Below are 24,600 nucleotides of genomic sequence, written 5' to 3'. Positions count from 1 at the left end.
TGATTACGGGGAATTGAGTTATTTCAACGCAACTTTTTGAGACACGCATGTTTCCCTGAAGTTTTATCTTGAAACTCAAATTAAATCAAAATATCGTAAAATTACTAAGATATACACAAGAAATGTCAGCGGGTTTTGTGTCGGATTAAACAATAAACTACATATTTCCGATGTGGGACAAAGAAAACGGGACTGCATTGTGTGTTCTAACAGGAAAACACCTGGTGGCAGGCGTCAAACCACTTATTACTGTCAAACATGCACTAATCAGCCTGCAATGCATATTGGGGAGTGTTACAAAACTTATCATACCACTTGGAGTGCGGGAAACGAGTTAAGTCGGCTCGCATGAATTGCGCGTACTCCGCGGGAGCCGTCATTAACTCGGTTCATATAGATTTGCGGTGGAGTGCGGGAAACGTGTAAACTCGGGCCGATTGTAACTGCGTATTACCAAATATTTGTTTGTAATCCACCCTTTTGGTGGATGGAACAAAACCAAAAGACAGAGCCATCTTATATTTTGGCGGGAAATTCACCCGCACTCCAAGTGATACTGTACAAAATTATAAACAATAAAATATTGTTTTTTTTGCAAATATACATTCCTCGATGCCACCCAATTCATATAAGTCCAATATCATTATAATACGTTACTTGGTTCCAAAATTATACTAAATAATACAAGGGTCTGTAAATGCACGTTTCCGCCGCCAAGTAGCGTCGAGTAGCTGGTAGCCAATGTCCAGAATAGTTCAGAGTGCAAAGGGCTAACATGCAGAAGACTATCCAGGTTATCTACTTATTACTGTGTTAGTTTTGGAAATTTGTATTTATCAAGAAATTGATTCACTTCATTTGTCATGTCATTTATGTTCATAGACTGGTTTGTAGTAATCTTTTATTATCATGTTGACATCTGTGAAGTCAGTGATAATACCTCCCCTTTTATTCGGGTATTGGCTATTTTTCACTTTTCTTTTTTTGCTTTGTAAATCTGGCTAGAAATTTATCAATTTTATTGATATTTTGAATAACTAGATTTTGGTTTCATTGATTTTCTCTATGTTTTTCACTTCCAATTTCATTGACTTAGAGACTAATTTAATTAGATTACTTTTCTTTTTCTAGTTTAAGGTGGAAACAAATTATTAATTTAAGGCCCTTCTTTTTTTCTAATATAAATATTTCATGCTACAAATTCCCCTCTAAGCACTGATTTATATCCAGACTCCTTAGAGAAACCTACTATCAGCTTAATAGACTTTTTACATAATCACTACTAAATTTTTGTTACTGATCAATGTTTTCCTTCCAATTCTGAAATAATTGTAGACAATTAGACATACTATTTGTTTTCAAAGTTCAGGCTTGTCATTACTTGAAATCAACATTAAAAAAAAAACACTAGCTACTAAAACACTTAACAATTTTTACCTGAAACTTGAGCTTGCTTTCTCCTCCTTCCCGGTCTCTTTTATGCATATTCACCATTAAGGCTTCATAACAATCCTTCCAATAAAGTGCCATGTTCTCATGACCATCATAAAATGTATGGGTTTCATACTGCTTCATATAAGGTATAATCTTATAAAAATATATACAAAATTTAATATATACGTCCATAAAAATAATAATTTAGCAGAAAAATTTCACTCAAAAAAGGTAAAACTTACATATTTTTCAATGTAAACTTGCCATTCACTTGAACTGCAATATTCTTGAAAATCTTCAAAAAATGAGGAACTACCATTGGTGAAAGGTAAGGAAGGCAGGTGCAAGTTCATGAAGAGAAGCTCATAAATTTTGGAAACCAGAGTACGGACGAGGGGAATCAGAAATGAGTAGATTTCCGTTTGTTCCTTAATTGACTGACTTAGAACATGTTCTAGCTTCCCTAAAATATAGCATGCTTCATCCTGACTTTCAATCACTTTGGTCTGCAGAAGGGTGTTTAGCTTAGCTGATGCCACTGCACAAACCTAAAGAAAATAGGTAAGACAGAGCAGAATAAAGCCAACATTTAGTGCTAGCAAAAGTTCTTTCACTCTTGAAGTTTTTTTTTTAAGAAATTATAAATGGCCCTAACCGGTTTGGCTCAGTGGATCGAGCATCAGCCTGCTGACTCAAGGGTCCCAGGTTCGATTCCGGTCCAGGGCATGTACCTTGATTGCGGGCACATCCACAGTAGGAGGTGTGCAGGAGGCAGCTGATCGATGTTTCTCTCTCATCGATGTTTCTAACTCTCTATCCCTCTCCCTTCCTCTCTGTAAAAAATCAATAAAATATATTTAAAAAAAAAAAAAGAAATTATAAATGTATCGATCACATGTTTAATTTGGAATATGCAGTAAAGTTGTGGTGGATAATTAATCCAACATCCATTCCACTCCTCTTATAGTCTGCAAGGATAGGGGAATGATTCCATCTCTAGTTCCAATAATAGGTCCTAAAGGTTAAAAGCCAAACTTCCAACCCCTTGCCACAGTGACTAGTTCAATCAACTCATGTCATTGTCTTTGTCACAGGGATTCATTCAGGAATTCATTCAGCCTTATCAGTGCAAGTTCAGAACTTTTTTACGTAACTGTTAAGAAATGTGAAGGGTCTCAGAATTTATCTCACCTTCAAGCTAATAAGTTAGTCTACCATAGTTTCATAGATACTGGCAGAAGACATTAGACTTCTGGGTCAGAAACAAAGATCTGTAGCATTAGCAAAAGCCAGAATATCAGCATGTACCTTGGTTCCCTCAACTGCAATTCCCATGGTGAGGGATGAATAGGACTAGATGATGCCTGCACACACCATGGTTGCATTGTAAGAGAGGAACCCCGAGCACAGGGAACCCAAATATTTTATATGTGGTAGTAACTGTGCCTAAGCTCTGCCTGGCAGGGAGACATTATCTTTATTATGCTGGACAGTAAACAAACCTGCCTTTTGCTCTGGAGGGAAGACATGATCTCTGCCTTCCAAAGCTGTTCCTTATACATGCATCCTCAGAAAGACCATTCGTAACAAAGGCATCCAGGGTCTCTATTTATATGATATGCAGAAACACAGAGACCCATGAAGAACTGTCTACCAACAATGATGCAGGAAGAAGCACTCTCTCTCTCTGAATATGAATAAGGAGGCACGTAGATCCAAGAGCTGTGGCAACCATTCTGCGACAATAAGAGCAGCCAAACTTAGGACCAAAGGACATGTGATGGAGAGCAGTGCTGCAAGAACAGCAAATAAATGGAACTGGAGCCTTGACTGAATCATGCCTTGAACTCATTTGAACTATGGAATTTTCAATTACATGAGCCAATAAATCTTAAGAAGTCAGTTGGACTTGATGTTTCTGCTATTTGCAATCAAAAGCACTCTGATACATAAAGGACAGGTACACAGGAGACCAAGTCCTTGATCAGAAATCTAAGTATCCTGCCCTGGCCAGGTAGAGCTCAGTTGGTTAGAGCATTATCCTGATACACCAAGGTTGCTGGTACAATCCCTGGTCAGGGTACATACAAGAATCAACCAATGAATTAATAAGTGAAACAGCAAATTTATGTCTCTCTGTCTCTCTCAAAAATGCTAATACTTGGTAGATATTCAGTAGGTGTATGATGAATAAAAAAGTATTAAATAGAAAGTAAACTGGACTAGTGGATTAGTAGAGTAACAGAATATGATTTTGAAATGAACAACTTAAAAAAATAATTTGCCTAGCCCATTTGGTGTGGCTTAGTGGTTGAGCATCGACTTATGAACCAGGAAGTCATGGTTTGATTCCTGGTCAGGGCACATGTCCAGGTTTTAAGTTCAGTCTGTTTCTAACTCTCTCTCCCTCTCCCTTCCTCTCTGAAATCAATAAAAAATCTATTTAAAAAGTAAATAATTTGCCTAAACTGCACATATATAAATAGTCTATGCAAGCAGTATAGCTTCTAGCTTCATTAAATATAGATATGAGCAATGCCTTCTAATATAAGCTATATATATATACTTTAAAGGGAAATTTTAAAAATATACTGAGTCATAAAAATCAGGAAAAAATAATTAGCTGACTCACAAAACTGAAACAAGAATTAAATCATAAATATTTTGGTACTAATTTAAAAAATTAAAATACTGAAAACATATTATCATCTAGTTATCACACAAGTATTCCTAAACTACTTGCAAATATAGAAAATGTGTAAAAGAATTGACAAACCTGCAAATTACCCCTTCCAATAAATCCTAGAAGCAACTGGATTTGAATTTGAGAGAGTTTTACCCATAATGGACTTTCAGAATACCACACTGACAGACAGTCGAAGAGCAGCATCATATCCTCTAAAAGCTATTGCAAAGGAAGAATTGAAAAAGAAAAACATTCAGTTCTTTAATCTACTGATGATGAGTTTTCCCCAACACTAATACAAATTATAAATATTTCAAAACTACTTCAATGTACAGTTAGTAAAAGCCAAAAGACTTATCCTAGTAACAAGCTAACAAAATCTGTGACTATCACATCTTATCCATGTTTATTGCATCTGATTAAATATTAATACTCTGAAAAGAGGGGATACAAAATTTGTTTATAAATAAAGTCCTTAAAAAAGAGTCTTTCATTACCAAAGAAATATTACTATACCTTCTCAGTCCACGTGTTTGAATTAACTAGTCCCTCTGACTGCAGAAAGTCCTGTATGATCAGCATGAGTCGGAAGGCGTTTTCAGCAGTAACTGGATTAGTTTTTGCTTCTCTGTTTTCTGTGACTGCCCATTCTAACATCTTCTGCAGCAAACTAAGTGTAAAACAGCCCTCTTAAAACCATTTTTAACTTAGAAAAATAGTAGGTTATTTTAAAAAACAGTTATTGTTTACTAAGACTGTACCTCCAAAGATACACTACTACTGGCAGGTATCACAGAACACTTGGATAGAATTTAGTAATAATGAAGCAACTTTTAAATCTCTGGAGTATCTTTTTAAAAAAAATGATTTTAGAGAGAGAGGGAAGGAGGGAGGGAGGAAGAGAAAAACATCGATTGGAAGCCTCCTGCATGCACCCCAACTGGGGATTAAACCCACAACTTGGGCACGTGCCCTGACTGGGAATCAAAACCACGACCCTTTGGTACACAAGTCGATGCTCCAACCAACTGAGCTACACCAGCCAGGGCTGGAGAATCTATTTTTAACATACCTAACACTAAATGGCAAAGTAAAAGTTACCTGTTGACTATTAAAAAGCTATGAAGCCCTGACTGGTTTGGCTTAGTGGATAAAGCATCAGCCTGTGAACTCAAGGGTCCCAGGTTCGAATCCGGTCAAGGGCATGTACCTTGGTTGCGGGCACATCCCCAGTGGGGGGTGTACAGGAGGCAGCTCATCGATGTCCCTCTCTCATCGATGTTTCTAACTCTCTATCCCTCTCCCTTCCTCTCTGTAAAAAATCAATAAAATATATTTTTTTTAAAAAGCTATGAAAATAATTCACATTCAAGTCTCCATGAAATATTTAAAAGTTTCTGTAAAGCTGAAATTGTTAGGTTAGAAAAGAAAGCCTTATTATGACTTATAGTGGGTCAAGCTCTGTGGAAAAACAAAGAAGTATCTCTCTTCTAGTGTACTGCTAGTGTTCTATCTATCATGAGGGAACTCAATGCTTTAGAGAAGTAATTTTCATGAAAACACTACTGTCTTCCTTTAGCATGGAAACCCTCAAACATGGACAAGGCCATAGAACACAAGCACCAAGTGCTTTGTACTGCAGAAAACAATTTAAACAACAGGAAATATATAATGACTTAAAACCCAAATTAATTTAAGATTTAAATCTCTTCATACTGGAGCTAGTTTTGATTTCTCTCTAGATCCCAATAGAAGGGCAACAGCCAAAAAAGGGACTGAAAACAAAGGTTCTCCTTTTTTCTACATCCACTGGATACTGGATAAATGTTCAATAAAATATTTTAGACTTCGGTCCACTCCAAGACGAAAGGGGAAGTCACCAACGGAATGCTTACATTAGTTTTATTTCATCTGATGGTCGAAGTAGCTCACTGGATATTACTGATTTAGTTAGTGCCGAAAACACTTGTCCCCGTTCAATCCAAGTATCATCATCAGACTTTTCTAGTCCTTTACACATCACATAGATCAAAATATTTGTCAGTAATTGAAGAAGCTCTTCCTCACATCTCTATAAAAAATATAAAGTAATATTAGATTATTAAAGGGAGTGGGTGTTAAAAGTACAGAAGAACCATCACATATACTGACTGTAATCCTTAAACATATTATTCAAGTGCCTGGATGAACCTGGAACTTTACTAGTAGGTCCTAGAAAGATACAAGGATAAGTAAGACACTGGCTTTGTTCTCAAGACAATTTAATGACTTACAGGCTTCTAATATCTGAGATCATGAAACTTAGAACCGGAATATAAAATGGAACTGTTAACAATTATACATTTCTAAGGATTAGAAGTATATAATAGACATATAAAAATAAAAGCAACATTTGGACAAATAAGGTATTTTACCTCTTGGCTTTCAAGTAAAGAGAAGTCATCACAAAAGCCCGTATCATTTGTGATGCTGCTTTCTTTGTCAGACTGCACCGAAAATGATTTAGTAGACTCTATTGGGGATGGCGTGCTAGGCAAGCTATCTGGCATTTGACTGCCACTATCACTCAGTTCACATGAGTCAATTCCACTAAGATCTAAACTCAAATGTGAAGGGTTACTGTGCCAGAATTCTTCCTGATTCTCTGATTTGAAAGACAATTCTCCCACAGAGCTATCTTCTTGAAATAATGGTGTGTTTGAATCTAGAGAGTGTCTATCGTCCAAACTCCATTGATCAGAAGACACATTAGCTGAGGCAAAAGAGTTGATTTTTTCATCGTCTGTCTTTTCATCAAAGTTCCTCTTGACATCTTCAGCTGATATATTTTTATCATTGTCTTTCACTGAAACAGCCCTATTGTGCTTATGAAAAGTATTTCCATTTTCAAAATTTGCTTTAACAAAAAGCCTAACTAAAGTGTCTTGCCAACCCACTTGTTGAGAAATTTGATGTGCTGCATCTGGCTGGGACTGTAAAATCTGTAAAATCTGCAAAGAGATTAAGAACACAAAATTTGTCAAAAAGTACACAGTCCTTTACATCAAAAACAATTTCTTTTCAGTTATTTTAATGACAAAGTAACTTAATGAGATATTTTCAAAAAATTATGTTTGTAACTGGATTAGAAACTATTTGGAAGGCAGACATTATGTTTGAAACTAATCCACATATTTCATTACAGAGTAAAGATGTACTCAAATATTTATTGAAAGATAAAGAAAGATAAACAATCCTCCACATGTCAACACACTCATGTTATTCATTTAATTTGGTCAGAGAGAAAATATAAAGGTATATTTAAAATTTAATAAAGTTATATCCTCCTAACTAAATACTTACCATGAGCCTACTACATTTGTTTAGCAAATACTGAACATCTACTATGTGGCAGGCACAGGTACTAGGGTGAGGGGAGTAAATAGGACAAACAAGATACTTAGAACCTAAGGGCCTCAAGAATAATGTTTTCCCATCTCAATTTTTTTTTTCAGGCAAAGTTGATGGTTGTTTTGGCAAAAACATTTTTTTCATTCACTCTATATTGTGCAAACAAAACAAAAGTTTAGTTCCAGAAAAACTAATTCCAATAAAATGGCAGCTGCTGTTTAACTAGAATGAGAAATTGAAATTAAAGAGATGTGGCAATGTGTATGATTTCACTCTCTAACTGATTTCACTTTTTGGGAAAATTAAAAACAAGTTCTCAAACACTGTCAAACTCAGGTATGGTCCTGAAGACATTTTTAACACAAAGCCAATAAACCTCTCTGTAGATGAAAGGAAATTTGGCTCCTAGTGTTTAGAGTATCTCTTTTATCAGAATTTCTAACTCTGACAGGTTTCACACCAGGAGATGAATAATTTTGCTAGAAACTTCAATATTAATAGTTTTAATGTACACTGATGCTGATATAGAAAGTAGTAAGGCACAATGAAATGTGGAGTAGCTTTCTTCACTAATGCTATCAATCAGTGAGCTACCATTATTCTAAAGGTGCAGTATACCAATTGTTTTTTCTTCCAGATTAAGCTTTCCTTGGATAAAAACTAGATATAGAAAGTAGTAAGGCACAATGAAATGTGGAGTAGCTTTCTTCACTAATGCTATCAATCAGTGAGCTACCATTATTCTAAAGGTGCAGTATACCAATTGTTTTTTCTTCCAGATTAAGCTTTCCTTGGATAAAAACTAGATCACTCATTTATGGAATACAATGAACAACATAAACTGATGAACAAAAACAGATCCAGAGACAGAGAAGCATCGATCAGACTGTGAAACCTCAGAGGGAAGGTAGGGGAGGGTGGGGGTAAGGGGAGAGATCAACCAAAGGACTTGTATGCATGCATATAAGCCTAACCAATGGACTCAGATACCAGGGGGGTTAGGGCATGAATGGGGGGGGGGGGGAGGCGAGGGGGGAAATGGGGGGCTAAGGACACATATGTAATACCTTAATAAAGAAAAAAATTTAAAAAACGACTAAAAAATCACACACAAAAAAACTAGATTGCATGGACAGCTGTTTCTAATTACTCACTAAAAGGATAGGATCCATTTACAAGACCTGTTTCAAGAACAATATGGCAAAATCCATCAAAATGTAAACTATAAATATCCTATGACACAGCAATTCCATTTCATGGATTATGTACTGCAGATGTATCACCACAAATAGATAAAGATATATGCAAGAAATGTTCTCTCTAGAAGTTTATTAACATGGAAAAAAAGAGGAATCAACCTAAATGCCCATCAACAAAGAACCAAATAATACTTAATAGAATAGCCAAAACTGAAAAACTAAGTAGCCATTCAAGAGAAAGATATATATCCACATTTATTGATTTACTGTGACCTAATCAGGAAAAGAAAAGCAAGGAAGCAAATTAAATGCTAGACAGGTCAGTGGTTCCCAGTGGAGTAGAGAGGAGGTTATAATCATAAAGAATCTCAAGGGATAACTAATTGTTGACTTAGTTAAAGGTTAAATGGGTGCACTGAAGGCAAATCATTGTTGGAATAGTCATGAACAGATTATAGAAAATTATTTCCACAAAGTTCTAAGTTTCAGAAACTCGAAAATATAGTAAACGTATTAGAAATGGTCATAATCATTGAAAGTCCTTAATAAAGAAACTACTCTGGCTGTAAATTTTTGACTCTGAAAGGGCATATTTCCAGGAGCCCATGTAATGAGCTCAAAAGAACAAATTCATATGCTGAATGCTTGTACATGAAGTTAACTCACATCAAAAAAGGAAACCATAAAATGTCATTTATAAAATAACAGATATTAAAACTTACATCTGGTGCAAAACACTCAATCTAAAAGTTATTCAAATGACACTGCTATTTTTAAAGTCTATCTTAAAGTTTACTAACCTTTCTGCAGATGACCACCCTGACATTTATGTATGTTCTGTGAGATATATATACCACAGATAACAGATCTTTGAAATTAATAGCAGGATCTGTGGTGGGAAAAAGAAAAAGTTAAAATTAAATTCCAGAGATAACCAAAGAAAGAATTGTAGGTAACAGTTATATAAATGTTGAAATAATTGCTTCATTTTCATTTTATTTTTTGCTGTCAACAACAAATGCCTTTTTATTTTTTTCCAACTCTATTAAGATATAATTGACATAACACATTGTATAAATTTAAGGTATATAATGATTTGATGATATGTGTATATATTGTAAAATGATTATCACAATAAGGTTAACAGATTCATCAACTCAGTTACCTTTTTTTCTGTGTATGGTGGAAACATTCAAGATCTGCTCTTAGTAACTTTTAAGTACACAATATTGTTAACTATAGTTACCATGCTGTACATTAGATGCCCAGGACTTACTCATCTTGTAACTAAAACTTTATACACTTTGACCACTTTTACCCATATCTCCCTCCTGCCCCTCCCTCAGCCCTGGTAACCGCCATCTACTCTGTTTCTATGAGCTAATTTTTTTGGATTTCACACATGAGATCAGACAGTATTTGTCCCCTGATTTATTTTACTTAGCAGAATACTCTCCAGATTCTTTCTTCCTTTTCATGGCTAATATTTACTGTGTATATTTGTATATAACATGTCTTCTCTACCAATTCATCTGTCAATGGACACTTAAGATGGTTCCATGTCTTGGCTATTATGAATAATGATGCAATTAACATGGGGGTGAAGATTTCTTAGAGATAGTAATTTCATGTCTTTTTGATATGTACCCAGAAGTGGGATTGGTAGGTCACAGAGTAGTTCTATTTTTAATTTTCTGAAGAACCTCCATACCATTTACTACAATGGCTGTACCAATTTACATTAGCACCAATAGGTCACAAGGTTCTCTTTTCTCCACATCTTCACCAGCACTCCTCTCTTGTCTTTTTGATAATTGCTATCTTAACAAGTGTGAAGTGGTATCTGTGGCCTGATTTGCATTTCCCTGATATTTAAGGATGTTGAGCACCTTTTCATGTTCCTGTTGGCCATTTGTACATCTTCTTTGGAAAAATAGCTATTCAGGTCCTTATGTTAATTTTTTAATTGGATTTTTTTGCTATTGAGTTGTACAGTTTCTTTATAAATTTCGAATATTAACCCTTCATCAGATTTTTACTTGCAAATATTTTCTCCCCTCTGTGGGTTACCTTTTAATGTTGATGGTTTCTTTTGCTGTGCAGAAGCCTGTGTTGTAGTCTCACCTGTTTTGACATTTTTTGCTGGAGCTTTTGGTATCATACTCAAAATACCACTGTCAAGAATCTTTTCTGTATGTTTTCTTTTAGCAGTTTTATGGCTCAGGTCTTACATTTAAATATTTAATCCACTTGGGCTAAATTTTGTGAAAGGTATAAGATGAGGGTCCATTTTCATTCCTTTGCATGTGGATATTCAGTTTTGCTGACACCATTTATTGATGAAACTACCTTTTCCCCACTGAGGATTATTAAGACACCTTGTCAAATATTAGTTGATCATACATGCATAGGTTTATTGATTATGTTCTTTGGTCTATGTGTCTGTTTTTATACCTGTAGCATACGGTTTTGATTATTGTAGATATGTTTAAATTTTACAAAGACAATAGGTTTAGAATGTTTGACATCTTCCTGAGTAAATTGTAAATAATAATTATTTTCTTTTGTTTGCCTGAACATACTGTCCATACTACTTGGGTCTTATACTATTACTTATATTTTTAAGTACATGTTTTGTCTTATCAGCAAGATGGTAAACCACTCAAGACAAAGACCTTATCTTACCTTTTAAACCCCCAGTATCTGATAATTTTACAGTTTTTAGTATGTACTAAAAAAAAGAGTTTATAAAAAAAGCATTATCTGAAGTTTTAATTTTGCCTTTAACAATTTAAGCTCCAAAAAGAAAAAGGATAAAGTATTTTGTATATATTTTCTCTAGTGTCCATTTCTTATTATAGAGACTCAATTATTTACTAATCAGTCAGTCAACATTAAGTAAAGGCCTACCAAGTAAGGCACTGTGTTAGACCTAGGAAGAAAATAAGAAACAAAGGCACATAAGAAACAGTACCCAAGGAAAGCCTTGCTGAATCAAATAACAGGTCATTTGAGCCCAGCTGGTATGGCTCAGTGGTTGAACGTCGACCTATGAACTGTAAGGTCGTGAATCAATTCCTGGTCAGGGCACATGCCCGTGTTGTGGGCTCGATACCTCCCAGTAAGGGGTGTGCAGGAGGCAGCCAATCGATAATCTCATTGATGCTTCTATCTCTCTCTCTCCTTCCCCCCGCCACTCTGAAATCAATAATAACATATTAAAAAACAACAACAGGTAATTTAAAGAGCTGAGGAAGGAGGGAGAAAAACCTCAAGGGGGGGAGGGATGAGAACCATCAAATAGAATTATGCTACTATGAAGAACATTCCTTAAAAATAATCAGGATTGCCCTAGCTGGGTGGCTCAGTTGGTTGGAGCATTGTCTTGTACACCAAAATGTTTTGGGTTTGATCTTGGTCAGAGTACGTACAGAAGGCAACCAACCCCTTCCTCTCTCTCTAAAAAAATCAATGAAAACATATCCGCTGATGAGGACTAAAAATATATATTTTAAAAATATCATCAGTACCATTACCCTTAGTCATACCTGTATTTATGATTTGATTGATGAGGTTTTTAATGAGAGAAGTACTAACAGGTGTTTCATTTAGAAGGAGTCCCAATCCTGAATAGCCAACTTCTCTGAGTCGAATACGTTGTTTACTTCGTTCATATACATTTGTACATTTCAACATTTGTTCCATAACCTGGTCACAATTGTAATAGAGTCTTCTTAATATAGAGAACTAAGAACAGTGTGTCACAGGTTAATATTGAATAAAATATTGGTGTAATATGTTTTTTGAAACATAATTGTATTTCTTAAGTATAACCCCCCCCCCCCCAAAAAAAAACACCCAGCACTAATGGGGAGGAGTGCTCCATATCTTATCATCATTCAAAAATAATTGAAAAATAAATTGGACTAAGACACATCTGTGTTAGAATAATTAATATGTTTAAAATTCTAGTTTACATGTACTTCTTAGGAGATGAAAGGAATAATTTACATTTTCTTTTAATGGCTAAGGTATATATGGAAACAAACCCTGTAGCTTATAAGAGGAATAATAGTGTGTTCTCAAAGAGAACAAAGATCTTCTAGATTAGTCTAGTAATCCATTTATGTAGCAGTTATCAAAATAATTTTTAATAACAAAGAAACAGTTTGCAAAGCAACCTATCAATATGCTAAAATAGGTAATAAATCAGCAACCCCATACTTCTTAGAGATCAACATTTTTCAAAAAGAGAAACTGAAACCATATATGGAAAGGGTAATCTTGAAAATAATATCATGAAGAATCCTTCCTAGGCCATTTTTTTAAGAAATAACATTTAATTTCATCTCCACAAAGGAACATTTGTATGGGCAGATGCTTTAAAGAGTGGCTTCATGGGTCACCACAACCAATACGCAAGAGACCACTTTTTAGTGTACCTTTGTTTTCTAAAGTTTAGGGATTTCAAACATAGGCAATCCAAATATGTCCCATAAGTAGACTTTGCAATGTAACACTAATGCTGTAAGAGGAAACAACTGTTATAAGGCAATTAAGCATAATGAACAGGAGAATAAATCATGAAAAAAACTAAAGAATGTATTCAGCAACAGAAATATGACTGCCTCTGTTTTTAGTTAATAAAAAAGGTGTAGTAGGTGGCTTCAGCCAAAGTTCGGAGTTTGGAATATTCTAGAGTGTTTAATAAAAATAGGTTCTATATTCTTCAACAAGACAAATTACAATTTTTTCTGCCGAGTTTCTTCATCTGAAATGTGGGGATGAAAATAATACACATTTCATGAAGTTGTTGCAAGTGCCTGACAAATAGTGCTATATAAGGTTAATTATGATCTGCCATGTAGACCCACCACAAGTGAAAATAGAGATGAGAGATTTTATATTGAGGATGGTATAACAAAGTACATTTTCCACTGAAATTACTGATAAGATTACAATATAATTAGCTTTTTTAATATGCAAACAAAAACATGGAAAATATATATCAAAACAAATGTGACATTTAAAATTAGAAGTAGATATAAAAAAAGATTTACATTCATAGAATGTATATATTCCAAGTAAATTCATATACCATAACTGTCCCAAAATATAAAGACATCTGAAAAATGTACCTTAAAAATGATTTCTCTTAGTCTGTCAGAGTACTTCTGATTTAAGAGCAAGGCATAAAGTATGTCAGCATTTCCTGGTTCAAACAGCAGTAAGAAAAGCTGACCTCTAGTTGGGCTGGTACGCAGGAGACTAAAGAGTATATCCAAAATTCCAAAGAGCTTTTAAAATCAAACAACACAAATCAAATGACCACACTCAGATATGGAAGCCAAACAAAATCATAAACCACAAACAGTTATTTAACTAAATCCTACATACCCTAATATTCTAGCTTAACTGAACTGTCTGATGTCTTCTGAACCCTGCCTTTCACTCCATTATGCTTTTTGGTTTATTCCACTTCCTTTTGTATATCTTCTCACTACCATATTTACCTGCTGAACCATACCTATTCCGCTTTATCCATATGAAAGCAATCTCTTCCATAAAGCCTTTCCTGGTCTCCTCACTATGTAATACTCTCGTATGAAAACCTCATAGGACTTTGTTTCTCTCTTATAGATGTTATCATGCTCTTTTTTTGTTTGTTTCATAATTATTTATAAACTTTTCTTACCCCTGCCTCCATTAGGCTAAAAGTAAAAATGATAATTGGTTCGTCAGTATAAATCTAGAATGGCTGGTATTGTTCTATACAGAGTTAAGTTTTCAAAAAATAATTCTTTGAATTGGCCAAGAAAATTTCATTGGCAATGAATCCTAGCAAGTGACAATAGAGCTAACATTTAATAAGATGGCTACTCATTATTCTAAATGATGAGAAGCTTTTGAAGTAGTCCGACCTGATAGGGAAACTGCCAAAGTTCACTTATCTATATAATACCAATTTTAACGGCATGTAACCATTGAGTAAACAATGAGTATTTCATGATACAAGGAAAAATATTTAAGTCAACATAAATTAAAGCGCCTCAAATTTGATGTTGAGAGTGGGATATAGAAAGAGCACAGAAACAGCAGAAAAGACACTTGGTTCTTCTAGTTCCAGGTTTATCAGCGGTGTGACAAATTTTTAAGTCTCCAAATCTTTCTGAACATATATTTTCAAATGTACAAGTGGGAAGAGGAATTCCTGATCTGTATATTTCATACAAGTGGTTCTCAGATTCTACCATGTACCACAAGCACCTGGAGAGCTTGATTCAGAAGTATCTTTTAATTTATAAAAAGTTCCCAGGTAAAGCTAACTAAACATTGAGAACCACTGTATTAAAAAGTAGTTCTGAGCTATAAATAAATAATGTATATAAAATTATTTAAAAACAGAAATACATTTACAATTTACTTTATGCAAAATTTTTATGAATCTATGTTAAAATTCATGTTAGAAATCTGCCCAGTAACTCTGATGATAAGTAAATGTACATTATGTGACCTATGAAAATAGGCTCAGAATTGCCAGACAAAGCAACTATTTTCACATCCTACTTTCTAGTTCATTAAAATATTTTAGTATACTGACATCTAGTTTATTAAACTTTCAGTTAGGAGATAAATTTTATTTATTTAACTGTATAATATTATATGCGACACTATAAACATTTTACTGTTAGAATGTTTATTATCTACACTAATAAAAGAGAAAGATGCAAATTGACTATACCTTCATGATGCCCACCAACCAATCAGGAGTGAGTATGCAAATTAACCCAACAAAGATGTTAGGTTAATTTGCATACGCAGGCGCTGAGCGGCTGGGCAGGACACTTGCATCCCGCAGGCATTCCGCACGCCCCAGCCACTCTGGGCTTCTGGGCAGCGTGGGAAGGCAGAAAGGCAGCTCTGGACCAGAGCAAAGGTGGTGCCTGCAGCCAGGGGAAGGAAGGCCCATTCTTGCACGAATCTTTGTGCATCGGGCCTCTAGTACATATATAAGTTTAAAAGATGATGATACAGAAACTTAAATGTTAAAAGGAAAAATCAGATCATCTTGGGCATAATACCTGTTCTTCTTCATTAATAGCAGCTATGTAACCCATAATACTTTGTATCTCTTCATGAGTTCCACCTTTGCACAGAAAATATTTAATTAGTCCATACAAAGAAGTCCTTATTGTCCGAATATCATCTAGAGACAGCTCACTATATTTACAATCACTTCTGAAAGAGAAAATAAAAGTGCAAGAATTGAAATTTAAAATTCTTATATTTGTGTATCCCATATAATAAAAGGCTAATATACAAATCTACCGAATGGAGGAATGACTGGTCGCTATGATGCGCACTGACCATCAGGGGGAAGATGCTCAATGCAGGAGCTGCCCCCTGGTGGTCAGTGCACTCCCACAGGGGGAGCACCACTCAGCCAGTAGCTGGGCTCACAGCTGGCGAGCACAGCGGCGGTGGCAGGAGCCTCTCCCACCTCCACAGCAGTCAGACATCCCCCGAGGGCTCCCGGACTGTGAGAGGGCACAAGCCAGGCTGAGAGACTAAATCCCCCCCTCCAAATACTAACTGAGCACACAAATTTTGTGCACTGGGCCTCTAGTTTTTACATAAAAAATTAATTTAAAAAAGATGTTTCCATGTTATGGTTAGTACTCATAACAATGTTATTAACCAACGTTACTCCAATAAGTTTAATTTAAAAAAAAAGGAATCTATGGTATCTTTGGCTTCTTTTTCTAAATAGGAAACCTTCTGAAGTTAGGAGTTTCAATGACAAAGATATTAATGTATATATTATGCAACACTCACTATGTAGCAGACACAATTCTAAGTGCTTTATACATTATTAATTCATTTAATTTAATCCTCAAAACAACCATAAGATACCTCAGTTTTATTATATCCTTTTCACAGAACAGAAAACTTAAGCACAAAAAAGTTGAGTAATTTGCCTGCGGTTAATCAATTGATGAAACACAAGATTCAAACCCAAAGTATATGATCCATTGTTTTTCATTTTGACCTCCACACTATCCTGCCTCTCTGAAGTTAAAGGATATTAGAATTGCTGGAAAATAAACAATCTAGATATTCCAATCAAGTAGCAGGCAGAAAATATTAAACTGAGAAGGCATAAGGACATCATACCCATAATAAATCCTGAGGGTATCTAGGAGAAACTGCACACCATACTTCTTTCTGAAAACTCTCCTGCTGTCTTTGATGATGGTGGAAAGATACTGTATATGACCTAAAACAGAAAGTTCACTCTTAAATGATATACCAATCATTAAGTCATATATGTAGTTATAGATTCCCAAAACAACTATAAAACTATATCTAACAGCCTGCTCTCACCTATTCTAAAGGGAAAATCTCCACGGTTCCAAATATGAAAGTCGAAAAGTAAATACTGATACATTTGTTGCAGGAGCTGCATATTTTTCTCTAATGATACTTGTTCAATTAGTAATTGAATTGCCATCAATACATTAACATCCATCAAGGTGCTTGGCATCTGAAATCCAAACAGAAAAGGTTTCTGTAAAGTTCAGTATAAATAATCATTATTATTATTTTTTGTTGTTGTTGTTGTTTTTTAAATATATTTTATTGATTTTTTACAGAGAGGAAGGGAGAGAGATAGATAGTCAGAAACATCGATGGGAGAGAAACATCGATCAGCTGCCTCCTGCACACCTCCCACTGGGGATGTGCCCGCAACCCAGGTACATGCCCTTGACCGGAATCGAACCTGGGACCTTTCAGTCCGCAGGCCGACGCTCTATCCACTGAGCCAAACCGGTTTCGGCAATAATCATTATTATTAAGCTATAATTTCAAATAATTTATCCAGAACATCTACTAAATATAAAAATGTTGATTAGAAAAACATGAACTTAAGACAATTTTTCTGAAGTAATGCTAGAACATATTTTCCTACTGTTATGAATTAATCAAATATCCCAAATAACAAAGCTAACAAACAAGGTCCTAGTATGTAAGATAAGTAATTCTTGTATAAGGTGATTTAATGATTCTTAAAACCTACTTGTGAAATAAATTATATGCACTAATATAACAAGCTATAATAGTGTAATTAAAAAAAATTTACTTATTAGAAAGAAAAACCTCCAACATTAACTGCTATTTACAATCATCAGCCACATCATAATGTTAGACTAGCTCACCTTCTGAAGTAAGGCACCAAGAGTGGCAACTCCATGGGAGTGAATAAGATTGTCCTGGTTAATAGGATGTCTTTGAATCAAGTGTTTCACAATCAAGATAAATGTTGCAACTAAACTTCTCTCTAGTCTTGACTCTGGAATTATGAACATGTCATTAATTATCATAATTACTCTAATCACTTTATATCGTATTTTCTATATCATAATGACTATTGTAACATACAAAAATCCAGTTAAGAAATTTGCCTCCTACGGTCACTTATAGAACACAAATATCAGAGAAAGAAGCAATTGCATATGCGCATGTCAATATTTTCTCTACCATAAATTTAACAATGTTGTCATATTTCCACTAAAAGTACAAACTTGGGATAAGAGTAAAACCAACATCTTAAGTCTTCTGACTAAAGTATTACAAACTTTCTGAACATTAGTAAAATTAGGGATGGGTTGCCTCAGCTACAAATGGTTAAGTTTCTTCCTAATAGACATCTTAATCTATTTTCAATTAATTCTCCAATTTTTCAATGACTATTTTGTATTAATTTCATCTTAATACCTGATGTCTTTGGGGAAGTCGGTATCACCCAATCTCCTTCTACAGGTGTTATCAATTCAGAAACTGTTATTTCATTTATTCCTTCGGGAATCTGTTCTTCACTGAAGTGGCTAATTTGTTCCAACAGAGGAAAGAGTACATTTAATCCACCTATGCAGTTTACGATGTCCTGGAAAAAAATTATAGTATTTTAATCTTTAAAACAAGGGCAATTTTGTCATTTGATAACTAGACAGTATGTATGAGGTTATAATTTACTAAATCTTTAGGCAATGTATGGAACAGTCTAAGCTACAGGAACCCTTGTATGGGCACATGCTTTAAAGAGCAGCCTTAGAAGTCACCATAATCAATACTCGACTGAGACTAAGCCAGGTCATTTTTACTGCACCTTCATTTTCCAAAGTTCAGGAATTCCAAACAGGCAATCTAAACATGACATGAGTTGACTTTATAATGTAACACTAAGGATGTAAGAGGAAACTGTCTAAAGGCAATCAAGCATAATGAACAGGGGAATAAATCATGGGGAAAAAAAGAATATATTTGACAGGAGAAATATGACTGACTCCTCTATTTTTACTTAACAAAAAAGGTGGAGTAGGTGGCTTCAACCAAAGTTCAAAGTGACTATTTTGAATAGCTTAACAAAATATATTCAAAATCCTCTGACATGTTACTAATTTCTCTGCCTCAGTTTCTTCATCTCTAAAATTAGAATGATATTAATTCCTACTTTGTAAAGTTGTTGCAGGGATTAAGTAAGCTCAGTGCCTGACATATAGTGAATCTACATAACATTAGCTGATATGAACTGCTAAAATGTTCTAAACTGCCATGTAGACCCAGCTAAACTTTGTATACAACCTCTTCATATTTACAAGCCTTGTAAAACCAATCTTACAAGTGACAGCCAAAGTTAACTTATAAATCGGTAAGCATATCATAAATCTTACTATGCTGATATCTGTTCTTAAAATCAAAGAGAAAAAAGATTTATAGCCCCGTTTGTGTGGCTCAGTGGTTGAGCGTTGACCTATGAACCAGGAGGTCATGGTTCGATTCCCGGTCAGGGCACATGCCCGGGTTGCGGGTTTGATCCCAAGTAGGGGGTATGGAGGCAGCCAATCAATGCTACTCTCTCATCACTGATGTTTTTATCTCTCTCTCCTTCTCCCTTCCTCTCTGAAATAAATAAATAAACAAATAAATATTTATTTATTTATACCACAGAAATAACATGAGGATTAATACTAACTGATGGATTTATTTTTAGACAGGAAAAATTATCCTAATGATTTGTTCCACTGCAAGAATAAGCATATTCAATTGGTGTTAAAGTGACCAGAAGGGTTGAAATCTGCCACATAGTTTTAGGGATTAAATACCTTAACAAGTGGAGCAATTAATTAATAAGATAGTATATTTTTATCATGAAAATTGTTAAGCTGACAGCATAGTTTAAAACCTAAATTTCAAGCAAATCAGTCATTCAACTACTTATTTGTTCATCCTGCAAACATTTTAACGGTGACTTATTATTCAAATAAATCTGGTGGTGCTTAAAACATAAACCCTTCTAAAGAATCAGTAAACTTACAAAAATGTTGCCTACAATTTATCATTAACTTACCTTAATGTCCCAGTTTACTACTTTGTTTCCTGTTAACCTTCCATGCAAACAATTAGTAGATAAATCAAGACAGATTGAATTTTTGCAGGCCTAAGAATAAATAAATAAATAAAAAAACATGGCAAACAGCTAAGCACAACGAAGACAAAACATAACTTTAACTATAGATGGAACATTTCACCATAACTTTAAAAGGTATATAGCATAGTCCATTAATGCCTACAATATTAAGTTTAGTATTATTAGTCTCTGATTGTTTCTTAAAAGAATCAGGGACTATATTCTAAAGTACTCATCAAATGCAGGTCACTGCTGCTTGTCATCTGACAGATGAGCTAAGGCTAGAACTTACCACTCACCAACCACATAGTTTTACATTTCTTTCTCTTTTAAACCAATATATGCAAGAAGACTTTTTTGCCTTTTTAAAAACATTGATAATTGGGAAATTTAGGTGAAGAGTATATAAGACTTCACCTTACAAATTCTCTCAAATTCTTTCAAATTCTCTCTAGGTTTGAAATTAATCAAAATAAAAAGTTGGGGGGAAATTCCAACTGATAAGTAAATTTTATTAGGCTAGAAATAACAAATGAGTATTCAAAGTAATAAATTATGGCCAGAAGACTAAACTAAACTAGAAGACTAAACTAGGAAAAAGTTCTATAATGTATAATCTCACACAGCAAAAGCATTTTCTTGGTCAATGTAACACTGAATATAATGAGGGCAACTGATAGTTTGTTTTTGCAACTTCTCCCTTTTCTTTCTCCCAGCTCTACCTTTGATCTCATTCACTTGGTCCTTGCTGACCTTTTGTCCAAAGGAAAAATGACTAAGAATGGTATGCTTATAGGTGGTTGCTTTTTTCTCCATGCTAGGTAAACATTCCTTTTTTGTTTTTGTTTTCTAACATCATATTTTAAAAATTAACAAAGCAAATGCTGAGCAATTCTGTTTCCTCGCTCCTTCCAAAAAAGTAGGGGAAAAAAAAATTTAAACAGTTTCATTTACTGAAGTTGATTCATTTGTACAAATTCCCATTATAGCTATTCCTATTCATATTATTGGGATGACTAATGATCACATTTAAACTGTAGATGAGAGGTGCACCTTTATTTTTAATGTTTCTCATCTTCCTTTGAAAATTAATAATTTTTAATGGCAATTCAAGCCCCTTCTCAATTACCCACTGAAATGACAAAAGAAATATAAAAAGAAATTCTAGTTCATAGATAGCATAGTTAGTAACAACTAGATAAACAATCCATGAATTTACTCTGACCTTTGCAGTATAATGAAGGAGGACATTACCAGGCAGGTCCGCCATGTCAGACTCTTGAAATTTCCAAGGGCTTAAACAGTTTGGACCTAAAAGTTATTTATACACACAAACACACACACATATCATTGAATAGATTTGGCCTCTTGGGTTCTGCGTAATCAGAACAAAATTTTAAATTGAGCTGTTTCTAGCTACTCATATAACACAGTTAAAACACACTAGCCAAAATGTACTTTATTTTTATATCACTTTTAATATATCTGAATAGATATCATAGAAATGGAGTAACAAATGAGCAGGACAAAACTCTTTACTAATAAAAAATCAAATCAAAGAAATACAATTAAAACTGGTTCCATTTTACATTTAAAAATGGAGGAAACAGTATAAAGGCTGTGATGAATTTGGTATACTCATGCATTACTGGTAAGGACTGTATATCCCTTTTGGAAGCTGATTGGGTGATATGCATTGAGAGCCATAATAATATGCACACTTTGAATATTTATCCTGCAATATCATAAGTATATCTGTCAAAATAAGAAAAAACAGTAAGTACAACAGTTCATCATCTACACTAATGATAGCCTACGGCTGTCACGACCTAACTACCAGAGGGATGACGGTCACCAGGAAGTGCATGGAGCACCTCTCAGTCCCTCGCCCGAGGCCCACAAGGCTGGTGGCCGGTGGGCAGGGCGGCAGGGGGGAGAAAGGCGAGGCAGGCACTGGCAAGATCGTTAGTCTTTGGCCTAGTGCTGGGCCGGAGGCCTAAGGACCTCACCGCTGCAGCAGTGGCTATGGATCAGGCCCAGAGAGAGGCAGGACCTGATTAGCAGCTGCTGTGGAGGCTGCGGATCAGGCCCGAAGATAAACCCGGAGAGAGAGACAGCTGTCAGAAGGACCATTCTGGATTTCCCAGAAGAGCCAATGGCTGCCTAGGAGGCGGAGCTTTGATGCTGACTGGCGTAGAAATTGACCAATCAGAATCAAATCTGGGTGAACTGTGAGGAGCCAATGGCTACCTAGGAGGCAGAGCTTTTGACACTGACTGGCATAGAAACCGACCAATCAGAACCTAATCTGGGTGAACTGCGAAGGCAGAACCTAAGGTGGGGGCCGAGGAGGGGTTTTAAGGGCAATAGCTGTTTGGTGTAAGGTGTAAGAAAGCAGTTCAATTTTTTAATAACCGGTTTGGCGGTATAATGCATATGGCTGGCTATCAGTCCAGATATAGGGATTATGTATTTGTCTGCAAAGAGCATCTCCTCCTGCTGAAAAAGACTTTTCCCCCTCATTTAAGCAATCCTATCCTATATAATCTATACTAAAAAAAGGGTGATATGCTAATTAGACCGGGTCAACCGGCCATCTTCCAGACAAAGCCATTGTGGTGGAGGCCGAGGCAGAGGTAGTTAGGGGTGATCAGGCCAACAGGGGAGGGCAGTTGGGGGCGAGATCAGGCTGGCAGGGGGTTAGGGGCAATCAGGCTGGCAGGGGAGAGCCGTTGGGGGTGACCAGGCTGGCAGGGGAGGGCAGTTGGGGGCGAGATCAGGCCAGCAGGGGAGGGCAGTTGGGGGCAACAAGGCCGGCAGGGGAGAGCAGTTAGGGGTGATCAGGCTGGCAGGGGAGAGCAGCTGGGGGTGATCAGGCCAGCAGGAGAGCAGTTAGGGGTGATCAGGCAGGCAGGCACAGGTGGTTAGGGGAGATCAGAGAGGCAGGCAGAGGGGTTAGGGGCAATCAGGCAGGCAGGCAGAATGGTTAGGGGTGATCAGGCATGCAGGCAGGTGAGCTGTTAGGAGCCAGTGGTCCCAGAGAGGGTGTAGGCTGGGCTGAGGGAACACCCCCCCCTGCACAAATTTCATGCACCAGGCCTATAATATTGAATATTTATGTTTATATCAATATTAAAAATTATAAACAGCCTAAGTAAATCATGCATTATGAATCCAATATAATATGCAACAATTAAGAACAATCATTACGAACACTATATTACAAATAATTATTATTTACAAGAGCAGAATTATAAGTAGGAAAAATTGTAAGAATAAAATCAAAACTATAGAGCTGTGATAATTGCACTAAATGACTTATTATTAATTTGGAATTTATATGGATTATAATGTTCAACTTCAAATACTTTGGTGAGTTTTAAAGTAATAAAAACTTTGAAGGTTTGGACATTTTCATTCATCTCAAATCTCCCATGTAATCTATAAAAGAAATTTTGACACTAATAAGTTATTCTGCAGAGTTAATATACATGGCTACTTAAGGCTTAACTCCTGAACAATCTACTAAAATAGTTATAATTTTGAAAATAACTATAATGCAATTCTTAGAATAAGAATGCTATGTAATATACTTGAAAGTTAAGAAAGGTCTTAAATATGATTATTATTATTAAATATATTTCTTTATTGATTTCAGAGAGGAAGGGAGAGAGATAGAAACATCAATGATGAGAGAGAATCATTGACTGGCTGTCTCCTACACACATCCCCTCTTGGGGATCGAGATCGCAACCCAGGCATGTGCCCTTGGCCGGAATCAAACCTGGGACCCTTCAGTCCGCAGGCTGATGCTCTATCCACTGAGTCAAGCTGGATAGGGCTTAAATATTATTAACACATATGAAAAATTGTAATTCTGAGAGTGGATGGAGGTGTTAACTACCACAGCAATCATTGTACAATATATATGTGTATTAACTCATCACATTGTATACCTTAAATGTACGTATGTTATATGTCAATAACATCTCAATAATGCCGAGGGGGGAGGGGGGGAGTATGGTGTGTGGGTGGTTTTTTTCCCCTTCCCTTTAAACTTTGATTAAAACAAATATACCTTTCAGATTTAGGCAACAGAAAAAAACTAAGTTTAATTAAACCAGTGGTTCTCAACCTTCCTAATGCCACGACCCTTTAATACAGTTCCTCATGTTGTGGTGACCCCCAACCATAAAATTATTTTTGTTGCTACTTCATAACTGTAATTTTGCTACTGTTATGAATCGTAATGTAAATATCTGATATGCAGGTGCTGGAGTCCATTCATTGTCTTCACTAGCTGAGTTTAGACAGAAACAGCCCCCAAAAGCTAGTAGCCATTGAAAGTCCTAGCAAAGGTCAGGGCTGTGCACCACCCAGTTAATCTAGGAACCACTCAGTTAATTTAGGTAATAATAGTT

At 35.6% G+C, this 24,600-nt stretch overlaps 1 protein-coding gene across 6 annotated transcripts in view; it reads right to left on the bottom strand.

The window, feature by feature from the left end:
* The window catches only part of NBEAL1 (neurobeachin like 1), a 109,782-nt gene that overhangs the window by 44,967 nt on the left and 40,215 nt on the right, over positions 1-24,600 (bottom strand). For all 6 annotated transcript variants that reach the window (XM_070421889.1, XM_070421891.1, XM_070421886.1 and 3 more), the window contains 16 exons: positions 21,405-21,490; positions 20,120-20,209; positions 18,487-18,655; positions 17,928-18,061; positions 17,095-17,254; positions 16,885-16,987; positions 15,792-15,948; positions 13,848-14,006; positions 12,258-12,417; positions 9,510-9,598; positions 6,535-7,110; positions 6,016-6,191; positions 4,637-4,790; positions 4,211-4,339; positions 1,677-1,982; positions 1,438-1,587 (listed from right to left, as the gene is read on the bottom strand). In XM_070421889.1, coding sequence (XP_070277990.1) covers positions 1,438-1,587; positions 1,677-1,982; positions 4,211-4,339; positions 4,637-4,790; positions 6,016-6,191; positions 6,535-7,110; positions 9,510-9,598; positions 12,258-12,417; positions 13,848-14,006; positions 15,792-15,948; positions 16,885-16,987; positions 17,095-17,254; positions 17,928-18,061; positions 18,487-18,655; positions 20,120-20,209; positions 21,405-21,490 — 2,798 coding nt within the window. The remainder of the gene's footprint in view (positions 1-1,437; positions 1,588-1,676; positions 1,983-4,210; positions 4,340-4,636; positions 4,791-6,015; positions 6,192-6,534; positions 7,111-9,509; positions 9,599-12,257; positions 12,418-13,847; positions 14,007-15,791; positions 15,949-16,884; positions 16,988-17,094; positions 17,255-17,927; positions 18,062-18,486; positions 18,656-20,119; positions 20,210-21,404; positions 21,491-24,600) is intronic.

This window comes from Myotis yumanensis, unplaced genomic scaffold (genome assembly GCF_028538775.1).
Source record: "Myotis yumanensis isolate MYYU_CA2020_CCGP unplaced genomic scaffold, mMyoYum1.0.hap1 SCAF_8, whole genome shotgun sequence".
In the NCBI taxonomy this organism is placed as follows: Eukaryota; Metazoa; Chordata; class Mammalia; order Chiroptera; family Vespertilionidae; genus Myotis; species Myotis yumanensis.
This window is presented reverse-complemented; position numbering and strand designations above follow the sequence as displayed.